The sequence below is a fragment of the Equus caballus genome, chromosome 3, assembly GCF_041296265.1.
Source record: "Equus caballus isolate H_3958 breed thoroughbred chromosome 3, TB-T2T, whole genome shotgun sequence".
NCBI classification, from domain to species: domain Eukaryota; kingdom Metazoa; phylum Chordata; class Mammalia; order Perissodactyla; family Equidae; genus Equus; species Equus caballus.
In genome coordinates this window covers 93,364,587-93,387,827 of record NC_091686.1, presented here as the reverse complement: position 1 = coordinate 93,387,827, position 23,241 = coordinate 93,364,587, and the positions used below count along the sequence as shown (strand labels likewise).

The 23,241-nt window shown below is 40.5% G+C and overlaps 1 protein-coding gene across 12 annotated transcripts in view; it reads right to left on the bottom strand.

The window, feature by feature from the left end:
- Nucleotides 1-21,579, bottom strand: part of PDS5A (PDS5 cohesin associated factor A) — a 165,293-nt gene extending 143,714 nt beyond the window's left edge. For 2 of the 12 annotated variants that reach the window (XM_070263969.1, XM_023638213.2), the window contains exons 1-2: nucleotides 21,101-21,579; nucleotides 20,061-20,238 (exon numbers count right to left, since the gene is read on the bottom strand). In XM_070263969.1, coding sequence (XP_070120070.1) covers nucleotides 20,061-20,198 — 138 coding nt within the window. In that variant the 5' untranslated portion in view covers nucleotides 20,199-20,238; nucleotides 21,101-21,579. Of the gene's footprint in view, nucleotides 1-20,060; nucleotides 20,239-20,893; nucleotides 21,052-21,100 lie in introns of those variants that run through there. The other 10 variants (XM_070263966.1, XM_070263960.1, XM_070263971.1 and 7 more) reach the window with 5 other exon arrangements.
- Nucleotides 21,580-23,241: the final 1,662 nt, after the last annotated feature.

The window sequence follows — 23,241 nt, the reverse complement described above, 5'->3', positions numbered from 1 at the left end:
TCCGCGCCCAGGATCTGAACCAGTGAAACCCTGGGCCGCTGCAGCAGAGCAAACGGACTTAACCACTCGGCCACGGGGCTGGCCCCTCTACTGTTTTTTTATACATACTGTCCAGCACTCAATCAAAAACATGAGGAGTGGTGGAAAGACCCATTATCAAGAGATAAATAGGCAACAGAAGCAGACCCAGAGATGGCCCAAATGCTAACACTATCAGTCAGGTACTTTAAAATAACTATAACTATGGGGTCAGCCTGCAGCCAAGTGGTTAAGTTTGCACACTCCAGGGGCCGGCTTGGTGGTGCAGCAGTTAAGTGCGCACGTTCTGCTTCTCAGCGGCCTGGGTTTCGCCGGTTCGGATCCCAGGTGTGGGCATGGCACTGCTTGACAAAAAGCCATGCTGTGGTAGGCGTCCCACATATAAAGTAGAGGAAGATGGGCATGGATGTTAGCTCAGGGCCAGTCTTCCTCAGCAAAAAGAGGATTGGCAGTAGTTAGCTCAGGGCTAATCTTCCTCAAAAAAAAGTTTGCACGCTCCACTCCGGCGGCCCAGGGTTTCGCTGGCTGGGATCCTGGGGGCAGACAAGGCACCACTCATCGAGCCATGCCGAGGTGGCATCCTGCATAGCACAACCAGAGGCACTCACAACTAGAATATACAACTATGTACTGGAGGGCTTTGGGGAGACGCAGGAGGAAAAAAAAGGAAGACTGGCGACAGATGTTAGCTCAGGTGCCAATCTTTAAAAAAAAAATCCATAATATGTATAGTGGAAAAGGCAGATAACATGCATTAACAATGGAAATTTCAGCACAGAAATGGAAACTAGGTGAAACTGTTGAACGTTATCAAACAGACTAGAGGCATAGTAGGAAAAGAGAAAAAATGGGGAAGAAATATTTGAGGAGATAATGGTTGAATATTTTTCAATAATAATGAAAGATAAAATATAGATCCAAGAAACTCAAGAGATTCCCAAAGAAGATAAACAGAAAGAAAACCACAAAAGATACATCATAGTCAAAAAGAGGGGAAAATTTTTAGGGCAGCCAGAGAAGAAAGTAATCTCTCTTACTAGGCAATAGGGAAATTTACTATTTGAAATGTTCTATTTAATTACTTTCATATCAAGGACTGCCAATTTGCAAACAGCTAAAAGGAGGTGATAAGTAATAAAGTCACATCAACTTTTCATCTTTGATGATTCAGAAATTCCACAGGAATCACATCATATATATAAATAAGAATGATTAGTTTTGGAAGGCCACACACTGCTGAAAATGCAAAATAGATCAATGTTTACCGACCTTTGTATTTTGGAAAAAGTAAAACTCTCATTAGTAAAATGTACACGAACTACCAATTCATCTTGAATTTTTTTGAGATTCCAACATGCTGTATTTGTTGCAGTCAGCTCAAATTAGGCAGACCAGGATGGGATGAAATTTCATTTGGAAACCCAGAATGTCTGCTTTCATAAGTAAATAACCCCATCAAATGAGCTTGTAAGCTATTACTGTTTGAGACTATTTTCGTTGAATTACATTTTATAACTACTAGTAAAACTGTGTAACAGAAATGCAGATTAATAGCCTTCTAGATAACAGACTGACACCAGATAAGATAAAAGAGACCATGGTATACACAGTTGCACGCCTTCCAAATAAATTCAAATGTTTTCAGGATAGAGCTAAGTTTAAAATAATTAGGGAATAAAGTCTGTTTCTGGGCGGAATTTAAACTTAACGTAAAATATCCTATAACTCACTTTAAAAATCTTTGACAAAATTTTTGAGAACAGTTAATGTGAAATATAGCATAAAGAAAGTAAAATATATTTCTGGGATTCTCAGTGCATATTCTCTGTATCAAGATGACTTGAGGGGCTTATTCAAAATGCAGAAAAAGAAAAAAATGCAGAAAATTGACCCCACCCCTAAACTATACTAAATCGGCTTGAGGGGTGGGGATGGTGGGAGATTACCAGGTATCTGATTCTTAACAACACCATCAGGCAATATTTAAGAACTCCAAAAATCTGAGAACCACTAATGTATTATCTTCAAGATCTAAAATATTTTGCATCTTCTTAAAATGAGTAAATTTGACACTTAGAGCTCCACCGTGGCCAAACAAGAAACATCAAAATTAGGAATATTAAGAGGACGATAAATCTAACTTCAGTGAAAAACATAAGCTGTATATAAATAATAAAAAACATTTCAGATTTCCCAAGATAAAAAATATACAGAAAGAGGGGAGGAATGAATAAGCAGAGCACAGAGGATTTTTAAGGCAGTGAACATACTCTATATGTTTTTATAATGATGGATATATTCATGTCCAAACCCATGAAGATACAACATCAAGAGTAAACCCTAAGGTAAACTATGGACTTTGGGTGATTAGGGATGTATCAATGTAGGTTCACTGTTGGTAATAAATCTACCATTCTGGTGAGTGATACTGATAATAGGGGAGGCCATGCATGTGCAGAGGAAGGGGGTATATGGTAAATCTCTAAACCCTCCCCTCAAATTTGTTGTGAATCTAAAAAATAAATTTTTTAAAAAACATGTTTTAAAGGATTACTTAATAACATAGATATACTCATGCCATATTGTTTAATGAAAATCAAAACACACCTCTTCAGTATAATTAAAATTTTATTTAAGGGACGGCCCCGTGGCCAAGTGGTGAAGTTTGTGTGCTCCGCTTGGGTGGCCCAGGGTTTTGCCGGTTCGAATCCTGGGTGTGGACCTACCACACTCAACAGGCCATGCTGAGGCAGCGTCCCACATAACACCACCAGAAGGACCTGCAACTAGAATATACAACTATCTACTGGGGGGCTTTGGAGAGAAGGAGAAGTAGAAGAAGAAGAAGAAGAAAAGAAGATTGGCCACAGATGTTCGTTCATGTGCCAATATTTAAGAAAAAAAATTTTACTTAAAAAAAACAGGAATATGGACTTTGGGTGATGATGACATATTAATGTTGATCCACCAATTTTAACAAAAGTACTACTCTGGTGCTGGATGTGATGGGGGTAGGTGGGGAGAGAAGGGGAGGCAGGAAGTTGTTGGGAATTCTGTACTTTTCACTTAATTTTGCAGTGAACTTAAAACTGCTCTAAAAAATTGCATCTATTTAAAAAAAAAGCATAACAACTGAACAATAAACAAAAAAGCACAGAAAAAATATAAAGAACAAACACAGCAGCAATGTGCTATAATCCAAAAATCTGATAAGATATGAAATGGATGAAAAGGATGAAAGCTGAATATAGTGGACAAAAATACATAACATTACTTGCAAGAAATCTAAAACCAATTTCATATTATTACTCCCTGATGATTTTGACCACTTTCTTCAAAGCTATTTAGGTATATGCTTCAAGAAGAAAACCATTTTCTAAACATCTGCCGGAAACAAAGTAGTGTCCTTATATACACTGATTCAATCAACATGAATCTTAAGTTAAACACTTTTATTCAATGATTGTCTTTTTGCAGATAAGGAATTCATTTCTACTTATTTAATAGTGGCTAGATGAAGGATATTTAATTCAACAAATATTTGAAATTATAGGACAAATATTTATCTCCACTGAATTTTCAAGTATTAAACTTAACAAAACAATTGGGCATCAATTTACTATTAATTTTTACTTAGAATTCCTACCATAGAAATTCTAGGAAAGTATGGAAAAGCACACACTGAACATATGTGATAAAATTCAATTCATATTATAATAATCTAGTACATAAAATTCTGGGGCCAGCCTCATGGCATAGTGGTTGAATTAGGTGTGTTCCACTTTGGCACCCTGGGTTCTCAGGTTTGGATCCCAGGCACAGACCTACACCAGTCGTCAGCCGTGCTGCGGTAGTGACCCACGTATAAAGCAGAGGAAGACTGGCACAGATGTTAGCTCAGGGCTAATCTTCCTCAAGCAAAAAAAAAAAAATTCTACTACCACTCTTTAAATTTTACTTATCCACAGCCTTCACACATAGTGTCATATGACTAAATGCTCAGCAACAAACACATTTATTCAGACAGTATCAACCAGAAGTGGATTAACGTTCAAGCAAAGATGCCATCTGGTTTGGACATGAGGATCAAAAGACCAGAAATTGGCCACAAAGAAAGGGTGGTATTCATGAGCTTAAGAGACTGCTTGGTCACTTAGCTTTGTTAATCATGCAAAACCACAACTTAGACATGTCACTCTTTAGCTCAAATGCCTGAGAGGTTATTTTTTTGTAATTCAAATTCCTTTCTGTGGCATTTAAGGACTTTAACAATTTCATAGGAACCTTCCTCTTTTCCTCTCCCAACTACTCTTTTAAGATGCTTTAGCTACAGCAAAACTGTTCTACTCATTTTCTTCAAACACATCAAGCATGCTTCTGCCTCTCAATCTTTGTCCCTGCTCTTCATCTGTCTGGAATGTTTTACCATCCATTTGCCTACCAAAGTCTGAGCCTTCAAATCCCCCTCCAACTGTCACCATCTCCATGAAACTTTTCTTGACATCAAAATTCTTAGTATTTCTTTATCCAAAGAAACAGATGCAATCCTAGCACATAACTGGTGTTTAACTTACAATAAGTTATATGATAATCTCAAATATTCTTCATAAAAATGGAAATCCATTCCAGTGTTATTCTAGTATAAACGCAGTTTTCCCTAATGGACTAATGCTATTTAAGGGCTGGCCTCATCAGCACCAACCACAGTGCCCCTACTTTGTTTGAAAAGAAGTTTTAAATGTTTGATCTTAATGATAATTTTATAACATGAAACACAACACATGAGCCAATCCCAGTGGCCTACTGGTTAAGTTTGGTGCACTCTGCTCCACAGGCTCAGGTTCAATTCCTGGGTGTGGACCTTTAACATTTGTTAGTGGCCATGCTGTGCTGGTGGCTCACATACAAAAAGAAGAAGATTGGCAGCGGATGTTAGTTCAGACTGAATCTTCCTCAAAACGTTTTTTAAAAAAGAGAGACTACTATGAAAAACTATGTGCCAACAAACTGGACAATCTAGAAGAAATGGATAAATTCTTACACTCTTACATGTAAAAATCAACCTTTTTGATTCCCAAAACTGAATCAAGAAGAAACAGAGAATCTGAATAGACCAATCACAAGTAAAGAGATTGAAACAGTAATTAAAAACCTCCCAAAAAATAAAAGTCCACAACCAGACAGCTACTGTGGAGAATTCTACCAAACATTCAAAGAAGATCTGATACCTATCCTTCTCAAACTATTACAAAAAATTGAGGAAGACGGAACACTTCCTAACACATTCTACGAGGCCAACACCAACATGATCTCAAAGCCAGACAAGGACAACACAAAGAAGGAAAATTACAGGTCAATATCACTGATGAACACAGATGCAAAACTCCTCAACAAAATATTGGCAAACTGAATACAGCAGTACATTAAAAAGATCATACACCATGATCAAATAGATTCATACCAGGGACACAGGGATGGTTCAACATCCACAAATCATTCAATGTGATACACCATGTTAACAAAATGAGGAACAAAACCCACATGGTAACCTCAATAGATACAGAGACAGCATTTCACAAGATCGAACATCAATTCGGGATAAAAACTCTCAATAAAAGGGGTACAGAAGGAAAGTGCCTCAACATAATAAAGGCCATATATGACAAACCCACAGCCAACATCATACTCAATGGGGAAAAACTGAAAGCCATCCCTCTCAGAACAGTAACAAGACAAGGGTGCCACTCTCACCATTCTTATTTACCATAGTACTGGAGGTTGTGGCCAGAGCAATTAGGCAAGAAAAAGAAATAAAAGGAATCCGAAAAGGTAATGAAGAAGTGAAATTCTCACTGTTTGCAGACGACATGATTTTATATATAGAAGACCCTAAAGAATCCATCAGAAACTATAAGAAGTAATCAACAACTACACCAAAGTTGCAGGATACAAAGTCAACTTACAAAATCAGTGGCATTTCTATACTCCAATATTGAACTAACAGAAACAGAACTCATGAATACAATCTGACTTATAATCGCAACAAAAAGAATAAAATATCAAGGAATAAATTTAACCAAGGAGATGAAAGACCTATACAATGAAAACTATAAGACATTACTGAAAGAAATCGATAATGACATAAAAAAAGAGATTCCATGCACATGGATTGGAGGAATAAATATAGTTAAAATGTCCATACTACCTAAAGCAGTCTACAGACTCAATGCAATCCCAATGACATTCTTCACGGAAATGTAACAAAGAATCCTAAAATTCACATGCGGCAACAAAAGACCCCAAATAGGCAAAACTATCCCAAGAAACAAGAACAAAGCTGAAGGCATCACAACCCCTGACTTCAAAATGTACTACAAAGCTACAGTAATCAAAACAGCCATGTGGGCTGGCCCCATGGCCAAGTGGTTAAGTTCGCACACTCCGCTTCGGCGGCCCAGGGTTTTGCTGGTTCGCATCCTGGGTGCAGACATAGCACCGCTCATCGAGTCATACTGAGGCGGCATCCCACCTGCCACAACTAGAAGGACCCACAACTAGGAATACACAACTATGTACCAGGGGGCTTTGGAGAGAAAAAAGAAATAAATAAAGTCTTAAAAAAAATAAAAAAAAAAAAGAAGCATGGTATTGGTACAAGAACAGACACACACATTTGATTTTTTTTTTTTTTTTGAGGAAGATTAGCCCTGAGCTAACTGCTGCCAATCCTCCTCTTTTTGCTGAGGAAGACTGGCCCTGAGCTAACATTCATGCCCATCTTCCTCTACTTTCTACGTGGGACGCCTACCACAGCATGGTGTGCCAAGCAGTGCCATGTCTGCACCCAGGATGCGAACCAGCGAACCCCAGGCCACTCGCTGAAGCGGCACTCGCGCACTTAACCACTGCGCCACTGGACTGGCTGCCGGAGACACATATTAATGGAACAGAATTGAAAGCCCAGAAATAAAACCACACATCTAGAGACAGCTAATTTTCCAGAAAGGCGCAAAGAACATACAATGGAGACAGGAAAGCCCTGTCAATAAATAGTGCTGGGAAAACCCGGACAAGCACATGCAAAAGAAGGAAACCAAATCATTATCTTCCTCCATACACAAAAACAGACTCAAAGTGGACCAAAGACTTGAAGGTGAAACCTGAAACTATGAAACTTCTAGAAGAAATATAGGCAGTACACTCTTTGACGTCAGTGTTAAAAGGATCTTTTCAAATACCATGTCTACTCGGACAGGGAAATAAAACAAAAAATAAACAAGTGGGACTTCATCAGACTAAAGAGCTTCTGCAAGGCAAAGGAAACCAGGAACAAAACAAAAAGACAACCCACCAACTGGGAGAAAATATTTGCAAATCATATATCCAACAAGGACTTAACCTCCACAATGTATAAAGAACTCATATACCTGAACAACACAAAAACAAACAACCCGATCAAAAACTGGGCAGAGGGTACGAACAGACATTTCTCCAAAAATATACAAATGGCCAATATGCATATGAAAAGATGTTCAGCATCACTAATCATCAGAGAAATGCAAATCAAAACTACACTAAGATATCACATTACAGCTAATAGCTAAGACAAAAAATAACAAATGTTGGAGAGGTTGTGGAGAAAAGGGAACCCTCATACACTCTGGTGGGAATGCAAACGGGTGCAGCCTCTATGGAAAACATTATGGATATTTCTCAAAAAACTAAAAATAGAAATACCATATGACCCAGCTATCCTACTACTGGGTATCTATCCAAAGATCTTCAAATTAACAATTCAAAGGGACTTAGGCACCCCTATATTCATGGCAGTATTATTCACAATAGCCAAGACATGGAAGCAACCCAAGTGCCCATGGACACATGATTGGATAAAGATGATGTGCTATATATATATATACACACACACACAATGGAATACTGCTCAGCCATAAAAAAGGAGAAAACTGTCCCATTCGCAACAACATGGATGGACCTAGAGAGTATTATGCTAAGCGAAATAAAGCAGACTGAGAATACCAGATAATTTCACTTACATGCGGAAGATAAACAAACACACAAAGAGAACATCTCAGTGTTTACCAGGGGAAAGGGGCTGGGGGTGGGCACAAGGGGTGAGGGGGAGCACTTATATGGTGACAAACAAGTAGTAATGTACAACTGAAATCTCACAATGTTATAAACTATTCTGAACTCAATAAAAAAATAATTTTTTAAAAAACCCTCAAAAAAAAAAAGTGGGCAGAGGATATGAACAGGCATTTTTCCAAAGAAGATATACAGACGGCCAATAAGCACATGAAAAGATGCTCAACATCACTAATCATCAAGGAACTGCAAATCAAAACTACAATGAGATATCACCTCATGCCCATTAGGATGGCTATAATCACCAAGAGAAAAAATAACATTATGTTGGAGAGTTTGTGGAGAAAACAGAACCCTCATACACTGTTGGTGGGAATGCAAACTGGTATAGCCACTATGGGAAACGGTATGGAGATTTCTCAAAAAATTAAAAATAGAAATACCATATGACTGAGCTATCCCACTACTGGGCATCTATCCAAAGAACTTGAAATAAACAATTCAAAGAGACTTATGCACCCTATGTTCACTCCAGCATTATTCACAATAGCCAAGACACAGAAGCATCCCAAGTGCCCATCAACCGATGACTGGATAAAGAAATGGTATGTATATACAATGAAATACTACTCAGCCAAAAAAAAAAAGAGGAAATTATCCCATTCACACAACGTGGATGGGACTTGAGGGTATTATGTTAAGCGAAATAAGCCAGACAGAGAAAGACAAACACCATATGATTTCACTCATTTGTGGAAGATAAACAAACTTACAGAGAAAGAGAACAGTTTAGTGGTTACCAGGGGAACGGGGCTGGGGGTTGGGCCCAAGAGGTGAAAGGATACATTTATATGATGATTGACAAATAATAACGTACAAGTGAAATTTCACAGTGTTATAAACTATTAAGACTTCAATAAAAAAGAAGGAAAAAGAAAAACAACACCTATTATGGCAGTTCCCAACTTTTTTTTTTTTTTTTTTTTTTTGAGGAAGATTAGCCCTGAGCTAACATCTGCTGCCAATCCTCCTCTTTTGGCTGAGGAAGACTGGCCCTGAGCTAACATCCATGCCCATCTCCCTCTACTTTATATGTGGGACACCTGCCACAGCATGGCTTGCCAAGTGGTGCCATGTCCACACCTGAGATCCGAACTGGCGAACCCAGGGCAGCTGAAGCAGAAGCAGAACGTGTGAACCTAACTGCTGCGCCACCAAGCCGGCCCCTCAACTTTTTAAATATCATGTAATATACAAAAAAAGATGTAATATTTGTAACCTCCAAAGGCTGAGGGACTCTGTATGTAGGCACACCTGTAACTGTGTAGAAGCACACCAGTTGGGAAGCTCTGCATTAATGTAAAAGACCAAATGCCAACAGCAAAGGAAAGAAATTCAGCAAATTCCTTCATTATGTCTCTGCTCAGCTTTCTATTGCAAATGTTATCTAGAAGCTTGATTTGTTCTCTTCAGCAAATAAGAACTTGTTAGGCTTTTATATACTGTATAAACTCCACTCATTTTATCTTTCTGAGCAAGGAATTCAACTGGACATACTTTCATGTACCAATAATCTTAGCCAAAGTAATGTTTAATTTAAACAATGACTGCTGAAAAACAGAAGCTAACTGAAACAAAAATTCGTTAATGTCCTTAAATCTGTTCTCCTATTGTGAGCACCAACCAGTTTCTTTCCTCAGACATCTACAGATTTCTGATACAGGGAAAATAAATCATGGTACTGGCAAAAGTAGGCATACATTATTGAGTGGCTGGACACTCCTATACTTGCTGGTGGAAGTCCAAAATGGTACTGCCCCATGGAGTGAAATTTGACCACCTCTAACAAAATTACTCATAAATTTACCCTTTGACCCAACAATCCCACTCCTAGGAATTTATCCTAAAGATACACCTCCACAAATACAAACAACATGTTAACACGGGATTCACTTTAGCATTATTTATTTTTAATAGCAAAATATTAGAAACAACCCTAAATGCAACAATGAGACACTAGTTGAATAAAACTATGGCACATCTACACATAGAGTACTATAACACCATGAAAAAGAATTTTAAAAGATTTCCTGATATGGAGCGAGTTCCAAGATACAGATATATATATATATATTTTAAGATTTTACTTTTCCTTTTTCTCCCCAGAGCCCCCCGGTACATAGTTGCATAGTATTTTTAGTTGTGGGTCCTTCTAGTTGTGGCATGTGGGATGCCACCTCAACATGGCCTGATGAGCAGTGCCATGTCTGAGCCCAGGATTCGAACCGGCGAAACCCCGGGCCGCCAAAGCAGAGCACGTGAACTTAACCACTCGGCCACGGGGCCAGCCCCCCAAGATATATTAATTGAAAAAAGCAAGTACAAGAGAGTACATACAGTAGTGGATCTTTTGAGTAAGAAGGGATATAATGCAGAAAAGATAAACCAGGAACTAATGAAAATGATTATCTGTAGTGGATGGATATATGGAAATGCAGTGGAAGGGATAAGAATAGGACTAAGACTTCAGAAAAGCCTAAGTTTTTACATAGTTCTGATTCTTGAAGTATGTAAAATTAAATAAAAGAATGAAAAAAGTAATCCCTAAAGCTGAATACAAACACTCCTAAAACTCAACAAGAAAACAAATAACCTGATCAAAAAATGGGCAAAGAACTTGAATAAACATTTCTCCAAAGAAGATACACAAACAGCCAACAAGCATGAAAAGATGCTCAACATCACTAATCATCAGGGAAATGCAAATCAAAACTACAATGAGGTATCACCTCATACCCATCTAGATGGCCAGTATCAAAAACACAGAAAATAACAAGCACTGGTGAGGATGCAGAGAAACTGGAATCCCTGTGCACTATTGGGAACGTAAAATGGTGCAGCCGCTATGGAAAACAGTATGGGAGGTTCCTCAAAAAATTAAAAATAGAATTATCATATGATCCAGCAATATATATTCTGGGTATATATCCAAAAGAATTGAAAACAGGTTCTCAAAAGAGATTATACACACCCATGTTCACTGCAGCATTATTCACAATAGCCAAGAGGTGGAAGGAACCTAAACACCCATCAACGTACTGATAAAGCAAATACGATATATACACGCAATGGAATAATATTATACATCCTTAAAAAAAGACGGAATTCCTGTCATATGCTACAATATGGATAAGCCTTGAGGACATCATGCTGAGTGAAATAAGCCAGTCACAAAAACACAAATACTGTGATTCCAATTATATGAGGTATCTAGAGTAGTTAGAAACAGAAGGTAGACTGTGGTTGCCAGGGGTAGGGGGAAAGGGGAAAAAGAGTTGTTGTTCAATGGGTATCGAGTTTCAGTTTTGCAAGATGAAAAAGTTCTAAAGACCTGTTGTATTAACAATGTGCATATAGTTAACACTACCGTACTGTACACTTAAAAATGGTTAAGATGGTGAATTTTATGTTATACGTTTTTACAATAATAAAAAAAAAATCAAGCGAGGATTATATTTGCCAGTGGAAATAAAACGAATCAAGTATATATACACACATATAAATATATATAAACACACACACTAAAAAACTGAATGCAAACAAAGAAATAAACCAATTGTGTGTAAAATTGATAATGTAATCACTCAAACAAAAGAATTCAAATCCAAGTAACTAACAAACATGGTATTCTACATAACCGTAATGGGACACAACAAACTGCAAAGAAATCTTGCAAACGATACTGGGATAGCAGTTCTGAATTTTTTTGTGCTTACAGGAGGGTAGTACAAATAAATTTATCCAAGTTAAGGGAAAACAGAGTTTACATTGTAAGATAAGGATGATACATGGAGGAAAAATTATGTGGTGCTGGATTTCAACTGAAGGTAACAGAATGAACTCATAATTTAAAGTATCTATGGGGCTGGCCCCGTGGCCGAGTGGTTAAGTTCGTGCACTCCGCTGCAGGCAGCCCAGTGTTTCGTCGGTTCGAATCCTGGGCGCGGACATGGCACTGCTCATCAAACCACACTGAGGCAGCGTCCCACATGCCGCAACTAGAAGGACCAACAACGAAGAACATACAACTATGTACCGGGGGGCTTTGGGGAGAAAAAGGAAAAAAAAAATCTTTAAAAGAAAAAAAAATAAAGTATCTATGTAGGGGCTGGCCCTGTGGCTGAGTGGTTAATTTCACACACCCCGCTGCAGGCGGCCCAGGGTTTCGTCGGTTTGAAACCTGGGCGCGGACATGGCACTGCTCATCGAGCCACGCTGAGGCGGCATCCCAGATACCACAACTAGAAGGACCCACAACTAAGAATATACAACTATGTACCTGGGGGTTTTGGGGAGAAAAAGGAAAAAAAATAAAATCTTTAAAGTACCTATGTATATTTCCTAGCTCTATACACTGAAAGAGAAGGAAGAAATTATACCCTAATAGCGATGTGAACAGAATGCCCATGCCCAGATCTTGGTTTGTAAAGACTACTCTATACTAAATTGGAAATAAGGCTCTTTGGAAAAAAATAACTCATCCAAATCTAGGGTAAGGAAGCACAAGGTGAACATCTTGTACCAGAAAATGAAGTGGTGAAAGACTCAGAGAGAGAAATGTCAAAAAGACACTAGATGTTTCAAAAGGACACCAAAGCCAGCATGCTCATTTGGGACAATCTGACTCTCAAAAGGAATAAAGACAGTAATGAATTATAATGCACTGAATGAAGAATACACGAGTAATTTTTTTTTTTAAATGGAGGCAGGCACTTTAAAGGAAGAATGCCAGCTAATATATGAAGTAATGTTAGAATCAAAAAAAGTCAATATTTTATAACCACCAAAGTGGATGCTAAACAGTTACGTACGAATTGTTGGAAAACAAGTTATTCTCACAATTTGTCACCTTAAACATTACTTATTAATTGCAGGGAGAAAAGTACTTTTACAATGGAGAGAGTTAGCCAACTGTAACCAAGTGATCAAACTTATAACCAAAAGGACAAAATGACATTATATGCCTTCTGATATGACAGCACCACTTGTCTAGTATACTTGCCAAAAAAAGGTTCAACCTGAATCTAAGAGTGAGGAAATAAGACAAAAACAGATTATGGAACTCCCACAACACTAATGTGTCAAAGGGGCCGGCCCCGTGGCGCAGCGGTTAAATTCACATGTTCCGCTTCTCAGCGGCCCAGGGTTCGCCACTTCAGATCCCGGGTGCGGACACAGCACTGCTTGGCAAAAGCCATGCTGTGGTAGGCGTCCCACATATAAAGTAGAGGAAGGTGGGCATGGATGTTAGCTCAGGACCAGTCTTCCTCAGCAAAAAGAGCAGGATTGGCAGTAGTTAGCTCAGAGCTGATATTCCTCAAAAAACAAAACAAAACAAATGTTTCAAAAATGTCATGCCATCATAGGGCTGGCCTGGTGGCACAGTGGTTAAGTTCTTGTGCTCCACTTTGGTGGCCCGGGGTTCGCAGGTCTGATCAAAGGTGTGGACCTAGCACCACTCATTAAGCCACGCTGTGGCAGCATCCCACATAAAATAAAGGAAGACTGCCACAGATGTCAGCTCAGCGACAATCTTCTTCAAGCAAAAAGAGGAAAACTGGCAACAGATGTTAGCTCAGCGACAATCTTCCTCTCACTCACACTCACATCACACCCACACACAAGTCACGTCACGGACAACCCCTCACCCCCCAAAAAAGTGAGAGGACTTTCTAGACCAAAGGAAACCAAAAAGACATGATAAATGCATGTGATCCTATATTGGAACTTGGATAGAGGGGGAAAAAACCAACTTTTTGAAAAGTCATTTTTAGGTAACTGGGAAAATGTTATTTTGGACAGTATAATAGATATCTCTGTATTAATGTTAAATTTCTTGAGTGTGATAATGATAACTGTGATAAAGTAGGAGGATGTCTTTGTTCCAAAAAGAATGCTGAAGCATTCAGAGGTAGAATGCCATGATGTCTGCAAATAACTGAACCAAAAGTGTTATGTCTGTCTCTGTGTGTGTGTATGGAGAAACATAAAAGCAAGTGAAGGTGACAAAAAGCTAACAATTAGCGAATCTAAGTGAAGGGATATGGGTGTTGAAGGTACAATTTTTTCCAACTTTTCTAGAGGTCTGAAATGTCTCAAAATAAAAAGCCGAGATAGTTAAAAAAAAAAAAAAGGGGGGGGTAGTGAATGGAAAAATCATCATTATAATCAGTCAGTAATACATTCCAGTAAAAATTCAAATAATATGAGAAAGCGGGTTCTAAGATCAAATCATGAGCAGCCAGCCCAGTGGCACAGCGGTTAAGCTTGTGCGCTCTGCTTTGGTACCCGGGGGTTGGCAGGTTCAGATAACGGATGGGGACCTATGGACCACTTATCAAGCCATGCTATAGCAGGCATCCCACATATAAAATAGAGGAAGATGGGCACAGATGTTAGGTCAGGGCTAACCTTCCTCAAAAAAAAAAAAGGGCCACCTGGTGGCACAGCCATTAAGTGCGTACCTTCTGCTTCAGTGGCCTGGGATTCACTGGTTTGGATCCTGGATGTGGACATGGCACTGCTTAACAAGCCATGCTGTGGTAGGCGTCCCACATATAAAGTAGAGGAAAATGGGCACGGATGTTAGCTCAGGGCTAGTCTTCCTCAAAAAAAAAAGATCAAATCATGAGCCTCCCTGATAATTTTTCCCCAACTAGCACATAAAAAAAAATGCCTACAAATTTTTTCCTTACAATATTTAAAAGAAATTTTACAAATCTAGCAAGTTGGCTGCAAATATTTACTCTTGTTTTTGAGAATAAATGTTTTTTAAATTTATAATCCTGTGGTAGACTAACGATGGCTACAAATTCTTTCCTACTTCTTTCATTGACAAGTACAGTCAATTTTTCTCCCTTTGAATGTGGGCTGGGCTATGACTACTTTAACCAGTAGAATAAGATAGAAGTGACACTGCCAATTCTAAACCAAGCCTTTAAAAGTACTAGCAATTTCCCCCATGGTGTCCTGGAGCCCTGAATCCAACTACCCTGCTGGAGAGACGATGTGGAGTAGCCCAAAGACTACATCATAGACGAAAAAGGGCCCAGCTGAGTCCAGTCTTTCAGCTGTTCCTACCAAGGCACCAAGTGTTTGAGAGATGCCTGTGTGGATCTTCTAAGATCAGTCTAGTCACCAGTTGAATACCACTGAGCAAGAGTAGTAAGCAATATGGAGCAGAAGAATAATCAAGTCAAGCCCTGCCTGAATTCCTGATCCACGGAATTGTGATAATAAAAAGTTGTTCACAGTAGCCAAAAGGTGGAAACAACCCAAGTGTCCATCCATGGATGAATGGATAAACAAAAGATGTTATATACATACTTCCTCAAAAAGGAAGTAAATTCTGACAAATACTACAATATGGATGAACCTTAAAGACGACATTAAGCTAAGTGAAATACACCAGTCACAAAAGGCCAAATATTGTATGATTTCACTTATATGAGGCTGTCAGAGTAGTCAAATTCAGAGAGGTAGAAAGGTGGTTGCCTGGGCTGGGGAAGGGGGAAACAGAGTTATTGTTTAACGGGTACGAAGTTTCAGTTGCAGAACATGAAAAAGTTCTGGAGATGGATGGTGGTGATGGCTGCACAACAATGTGAATGTACTTAAAATGGTAAAATTTTGTGTTATAGATTTTTTAGCACAATAAAATTTTTTTTAAAAGTTGCTATTTTAAACCACAGCAACTGATAGATAACCAGAATAGCTCCTCTACACAAATGGAAGTCTAAAACAAGAACTATGCTGCACTATTACTTCACAGATGCATACTGGCTATACTTTACAACTTGATTTTAAGAAATCTTGCCTCTCCATTTAATTTTTTAATTTCTTAGCATAATCTTCTGCATTAATACAAATATTAAAATAAAATATATGAATCCATTTAGAGTTGAAACTACATACTGAATGATATGTAAAATTAGCATACCATATGACAATAAGGAATAAATAAAAATCATTTATGGAAGTAAAAATAACTATAACCAAACCAAGCATTTCTGGGGTCCACCTTAAGGGAAGAAAAGGGAAAGAATTCATGGCCTAACTACCCCTATTCTATTCCTCCCCTCTCCCAACCTAGGTTTGATGAGAAAAGGGGGATGTCTTACCTTAAATCAAGCCCACTATATCCTAATTCCTATCAAACTATCAAACAGGACAGACTATAGAAAGCAAAAGTGAGAGGGTGAGGAAGAGGGAGAATGGCTGACACAAACGGAAAGGTCATAGAAAAATACAAAGAAAACACAGAAGTAATACCTGGTGGGAGAAATATGAGGGACATCTTCAGAACGATAAAACCCTATTATTTAATCTTGCCTAATTCTTATCACCAAAGTAAGAAGTATTTTGATTTGACTCTCTAACAGAATGAACATAGCAGATTTGGGTATAGAGTTGTAGCCAGAGAACTATCTGAGGCACTGAGTTCTGAGATCAGGTAATAAAAAATGAACATGAGAAACAAACTTCACCCTGTCCATCCCTCCTCCTAAAAACCAAGGCTTATCAAGGGCCTCCGACCTCCAAAATAGCAAGAAAGGAACAAAATGTGTGTGGCACATAGCTCTGTAGTAATACATGATCTGGCACAGACTGTATATAACAAATTGAGGGCAGGAGCACATAATGGAACTTTGTACAACACTGTTTATAGGTTTATTTTGAATGTGTTATAAAACACATTTTAAACATGTTTAAAAATCAGACATGACCCCTGCATTAGTTTCAGAATACTTAACTATTTAGGTGGAAGGCTATTTGTGACCTATAGATTTTGATGCTTACTATAATCTTGATAGTAAGCTGTTTGGAAGGACAGCAGACAGTTAACTTCTGTATCGCTTTTACTATTTCTATCAATTAATATACACTTGTAACTTATCTAAGTAACAAAACTGTTAATGATGATTTATAGCCTTATGTGACTAGGGCTGGTCACAACCTTGCAGACTCAGTTTCTTCATCTGGAAAATTAAAACAAAACCAAATAATCTCTAAGCTATCTTTTACTTCTAAAATTCTAAATATCTATGTTATCGTCTCTGGTATGCAATCTCAGGTAAAGTACTTAGTTACAACTCAAAATATTTTCAAATTATCCTTCATTTTCAAAAATAAAAATATTTCTCTAATCCAATGTTAATACAAACTATTTATTTGTTCATTCAACAAATATTTGTTGAGCACCTATGTGCCAGGCATTAAACTTGGCAGTGGGAGAACATAAAAGTAAACAAACACAGACATGGTACCTATATCCATGAAACTTACAGAAGAGTTGGGGAGATAAACCAAATAAACATATGCATAAATGTAACATCACAACTGTAATAAGCGAGATGAAGGAGTTACAGTATATAATGGGGAATCTAAAAGACTTCCCTTAAGAACAAATGAGTGACAAATGACCTGAGAGGAAAGGTACGTATGGGCTACATAATACGGAATCTGTCTAGGCAGAAATGAACACAGCATGTCCAAGGAACTGACAGAAAGCCAGTGTGATTGGATATAACAAAAATATTTAAAGTAGTTCCTTAGAAACAGAAATGAAAACTTCTAATATACAAAAGCATACCATGGCTCTTGCAAAGACATACTCCAAGAATTATTTTCAAGGAGGCTTCAAAGCATCATAATACTTTCTCTTCAATATTAAAAAAATGCTGTACTGTATCTCCCTACAAAAGACCAAACTTACACTCATTGAGTCCGTTTTCTTTTCATTTTGCGGTTTTCAACTGCATAATAAAATCATAACTTCTTAGCTCTACTTAGATTCCTTAGAAGTAAGCAGCTATAAGAATATAAATAAATACGAAGCTATTGCTCTGGCTCCGCCACTAACCTGCCCTATGACTGATCTTGGTAAATGTTACTTAGCCACTTTGGGCCTAAGTTTTACCACCTGTAAAACAAGGGGAGTTCCAGAATTTTTTTAAGATCCTTCAACTCTAAAATTATGGTTCCACTGTAAAAATGATTGTTCCATTCCTTGAAAACTGAAGAGAATGGACCAAACATCTCTGAATTCCACTGACCAAGATTTTATTTCCCTTTAAGCCCTCTTTGTATTTATATAGCATTTGAACATTGTTGCTATAATAATAATAAACTACCGAATTTATAAAATTTGGCAATAACTAAGGGTCCAATAAACATATAATTATCAAAAATACAGTTAAATAACGTTAAAAATCTACACCTCCAATGAGACAGTAATACTTTTAACTAAATAGGGATCCCTAAAAAGTACAAAGTCCAAACAGACTTAGAAAGGCAGTAGGAAGAGAAATCATAAGAGTTCTTGAGAAAAGCAAAATTTTAGCAGGACATTCAAACTAGTTAACATGTATGTCAACTTTAACTTCCAAAAGAACCCACAACAAATGGATACTCTAACTCCATGCTCATTCTAGACTTGGTTATTTGTCCATTTATAGTTAACAGTACTTCTAATATTTAATCTATTTTCAAGTGGAAAATGTATATACAGTCATAACTTTTTTAAACTAGATTATCCATCATTAGAATTCAAAGTTTCAATATTCTTAACATGAAAACAAAAATTATAAGATGTATAAATTTTTTACTTAGCTTTATATTTCATAATGTTACAGCATCTCAAAACACTCAGTATAACCTTAAGAAGCATCAATTAAGCACCTCATTTCATGTATAATCTTTAGTATCAAGATTTATTTTAATGAAGGTATTGTGTCCTATTCCTTCCAAAGATGCAAAAAATTGCAGAATCTAACTAGATTTTAAAAACTAAACTACAAGAATACCTTAACTATTCATTAAGCACTCACAACACTAAACATTTACTAGGCAGTAGACTAAGCTCTAAGAGCAAAGGGGCAAGATCATTCCCTAAAAATACATTTCACCTACTTGCCCAAGGTAGAAACATTGTCAACATTTCTTCCCTCCTCTCTCATCAAGTCTCATCGATTCTAACTCTGAAATGTCTCTTGGATCATTCCCTGTCTCTCTATTCCCACTATCATAGCCCTACTTCAACATTTCAGTGTCTTTCACCTATAGCACTACTGTTAACAGTTTCCTAGCTGGACTCCCTGCCTCCAGTCTGTTCCTGCTGCAATCTAGCCCCATTTGTGACAAACAAAATGTCTTCAGCATTGCCAAATGCCCCTGAGGGTCAAAGATGCTCTGGTTGAGAATCACTGCATCAAGTTCATCTCCTAACAACAACAGCACTTATTCAGTAAGGCTGTGGCCATCATCTCTGTCCATGCAACAAAAAGCAAAAAACTGACCAACATAAGGCTGAAACTTAAAACTTCGACCCTAGGACCACCATGCTTAAACTAACTAAGCTGACTGCTTATAATTAAAGAGTCATAATACTCTCTTAAAACCCCTTTGACCTGTGCACCTAAATCATCACCTTACCTCAAAAGCCTGAATTTTGAAAAGTCAGTATCTTCTGTCAAAGTTTAACCATACCATATTAGGAAACTGACAATTTAGAAAATGCCTTTTGTACTTAAACCCGTCTCCTTAGAAACTGATGAAAATAGGAACCTTCTTAGGCAAAATATCCCTACATTTCAGGTTGCAAGCTACTTTGAACAGTATTCTCACAAATACTTCCAGAAAAAACTTTAAAAACACTAGAATTCTTATGCTTAAAAAGAGAGGGCCAAGATAGAACAAGACCTTTCAGAGGGGGTCAAAGAGAAAACGATAACGTGTCTAAACACACCTGGGCGGTGAAACCCTAAAGGCCAGGCCCAGCAGTACTGTACCACCACCCGCGAGCGCACGTCCTACCAGCGAAGGCTGAAGTGTGAACACGCTGGCCAGACGCTTACCTTCAGTCGTTTGATCATTTCGTCAGTGGTGATCTTGTCGGTGATCTCCTTTACCCCCGGAGGGTAAGCGATCTTCCCGTCCGCACTCACGACGCCACAGAGGGCAGTGGCAGGCTTGGGCTGCGCGGTGAAGTCCATCCTGGGGGACAACTTTTCTTTCACAGTCCTCTACCGGCCTCTATCGGTCAGAAAACAAAAGTTCAGCGGGAAAGGGGCGACTTTGTAACCTCTTTTTTCATTTCAAAAATCTCTAATCCGCAAAGGGCCCTTTTTCCCCCGGGAGGCCGGGGACTCGACGGCGGCCCCGCCACCGCTCCGTCCCCACGTCTGGATGCTGGCGGCCGCCCCGCCGCCCCCACCCGCGCGGGCCCCGCCAGCCCCGGGCCCACGGGGCTCTCCGGTACCAGCCGCCGTGGCCGCGAAAAGCGCCGAGCGGCGCCAGGAGTTTCCCATTCCGCCTCTCACAATGAAATCCACCCCCGGGCGCCGAGGTCCCAAGTTTGGCGGCCTGGGGAGCCCGGCGAGGCCCGCAAGGCCCCCGCTCGGTCAGAAAGAAGCGTCGAGTCCCCGCCCGGCCGGTCCCCTCCGGGAAAGGAGACGCGAGGCCTAGAGGGCTCGGCTTAGGCCGCAAAACTAGGGAGCCAACCGGACGCACTCGCAGCGGCGACTCCGGGAACGAACGCCCTTGCCGGGGCGAGCTTCGGACCACGGAGTCCCGGCCGCGCTCCCGCCCCTCCCCTGTCCCGCTCCCCCACCGCCGCGGGAGCGCAAACGAGCCGCCCTCCACCCCAAACCCCACGCCAGGAAGCGGCTGACGCGGCTCTGCACTTCACATTTTGTTCCTTCAACTTCGGCTGAGGGACGCCGGCGGCTTCTCTCGCCCCCGGCCACTCGGCGCCCTCCGGCGCCGCCGAGGCCTTACCGGCACCTCCGGGCAGCCCCGCCGGGCCTCGGTCCCGCGCCCCCCCCTCCGGTCTCCCCTTCCGTCCCCTCCCTCCACCAGCCGAGGGCGGGAGCCCAGCCGCCGCCGCCGCCTTTACCTCCTCCTCCTCATGCGGGCGGAAGGTGCATCGAGCGCCCGGGCCTCTGTCAGGTGGTTGCGCCGCCGCCCCTGGTCGGGCTGCACACAAAGCGGCTCCGCGGGTCCCGCCGCCGCCGCCGCCCGCCCCGGAGCGGCGCTGGGGCTGGCGGTGCCGAGGAGGAGCAGCCGCCGCGGGGGGAGACGCGGGGCGAGTGTGCGCTGGGCGGGGAGACACTGCCGCTCTCCGTCTGGCCGAGGAAGAGCAGCCTCGAAGAAGGCTCCTCCGGGAACGCGTGCGCGTCTGTCCGCCTAGGACCCCCACGGCCCGCCCTCCAGCCCGCAGCTCGCGCCGGCCGGGCCCGCCGACCCGGACCCGGACGCCCCTCGCAGCGGCGCGCGCCCGGCCGTCCGTGCCCCGAGGGAGCCGGCACCTCGCGCATACACCAGCCGGTCACGCGAGCGGTGCGAGAGCACGCGAGAGCAAGGCGCGCGCCTCGCGCCCTCCCCTTCCTCCGCCGGCCGAGCCTCCGCCTCCCTCGGGCCCGAGGCGGCCGCGCGCGGGGCACACAGCGCCGCCACCCGGTTGGCGCCAAGATCTGCCGCGCGGAGCGCCTCCGGGAGGACCGGCTCCCGAAGGCAAGCAGAGGAGGAGCCCGCGTGGCGGGAAGCGAACCTGGTCCCCGCGGCCCTGTGAGGGCACGCAGGACGAACAGAACTTTCTTTGCCATATGCCGCGGAGATGAGTTCATGACTTTTTGGGGTCATCCTGAGAGACGTGGATGTAACTGGTTGAAAGACTGTTAATTACTTCGTGAAAATGAAGGGATTTCCTCCCCAGAGGCAGATCTGCAAACTGAGGAAAAGTTTTGCAACATGGCCTAACGGAGGCTGCTCTTTCTTGTTCCTTTTGCCAGCCACTGGCGTTTGCCCTCCCCTCTCTAGATTTCTAACATTACTATTTTGTAAGCTACGAAATTTGAAAATAGCAGTGAGTCGAGTAGTTCTCAAAGAATGGTCTGAAACGTAGGTTCCTGGGCTCCGGTCCCAAACCTAGAGAATCGGGATCTTTAAGAGTGGAACCCAGAAATGAGCGTGTTTACAAATTAGCTAGATGGTTCCTGTGAATATGAAAGAACTCTTATATTTTTTAAATGTTTTAAATATTCCAAAGAATAACTTCTTTCATCCAAAGGAAAACCCAATGCCGGGGATTTGAACAATTTAAGGTAAAAAATGGAAGCAAATGAACCTCAGGAACATGTGCCCGATTTCAGAAGATGAAGTTAAAAAAAGAATACAATAATATGAAATAGCATTCAGCTCTTGAAACTGACCACTACCATAGTTTAAAAGATTTGATTATTTCTTGGGGCAGTCCAGTGGTGCAGCGGTTAGGTTCGCACATTCCACTACTCCGTGGCCTGAGGTTCCCCGGTTGGGATCCCTACAGCGGACATGGCACTGCTTGGCAAGTCATGCTGTGGCGGACTCCCACATATAAAGTACAGGAAGATGGGCATGGATGTTAGCTCAGGGCCAGTCTTCCTCAGCAAAAAGAGGAGGGTTGGCAGTAGTTAGCTCAGGGCTAATCTTGCTCAAAAAGAAAAACTGGTTATTTCTTTAAATTATTCTTGATGGATATCCATTGGTCTTTTCCACATCCTTTACTCGATCTTAAAAATATTAAAGGCTCTGCACTCGAATTGTTTTTCAGGAATTATACAAGGGAACAATGATCTTGGAATCTAACATGCCTCCATTGCTGATTTGCCGGAACTCTAACCAAAAGTCAGTGCTTTGTTCTTGGGGATTTAGAGTAGCAGGCAGCATCCTCTTAAGATCATCATCTAAACTATTAAATTGACCAAGACCAACTCCCTTTGCAGGCTTTCCCTCTCACTTATGGTGTTTTTTTAAATCTATGACATTTAAATAATTGAAGAGTGATGCTTTTCATTTTCATTCTGGCTCGAAGTAACTTACCCATTATGAAGAGGAGTTTTGTACATGCCCATAAATTTTAACTTTATACAACTTATTACTTTGTTAATATTATTTGACTTTATAAACACTCAATAGATAGTAAGGCCTAGGATTACAACACATAAATAAATTGAATTTAAATAATTCTAAAATTCAGGAATTCTAAAATTCCTGTTT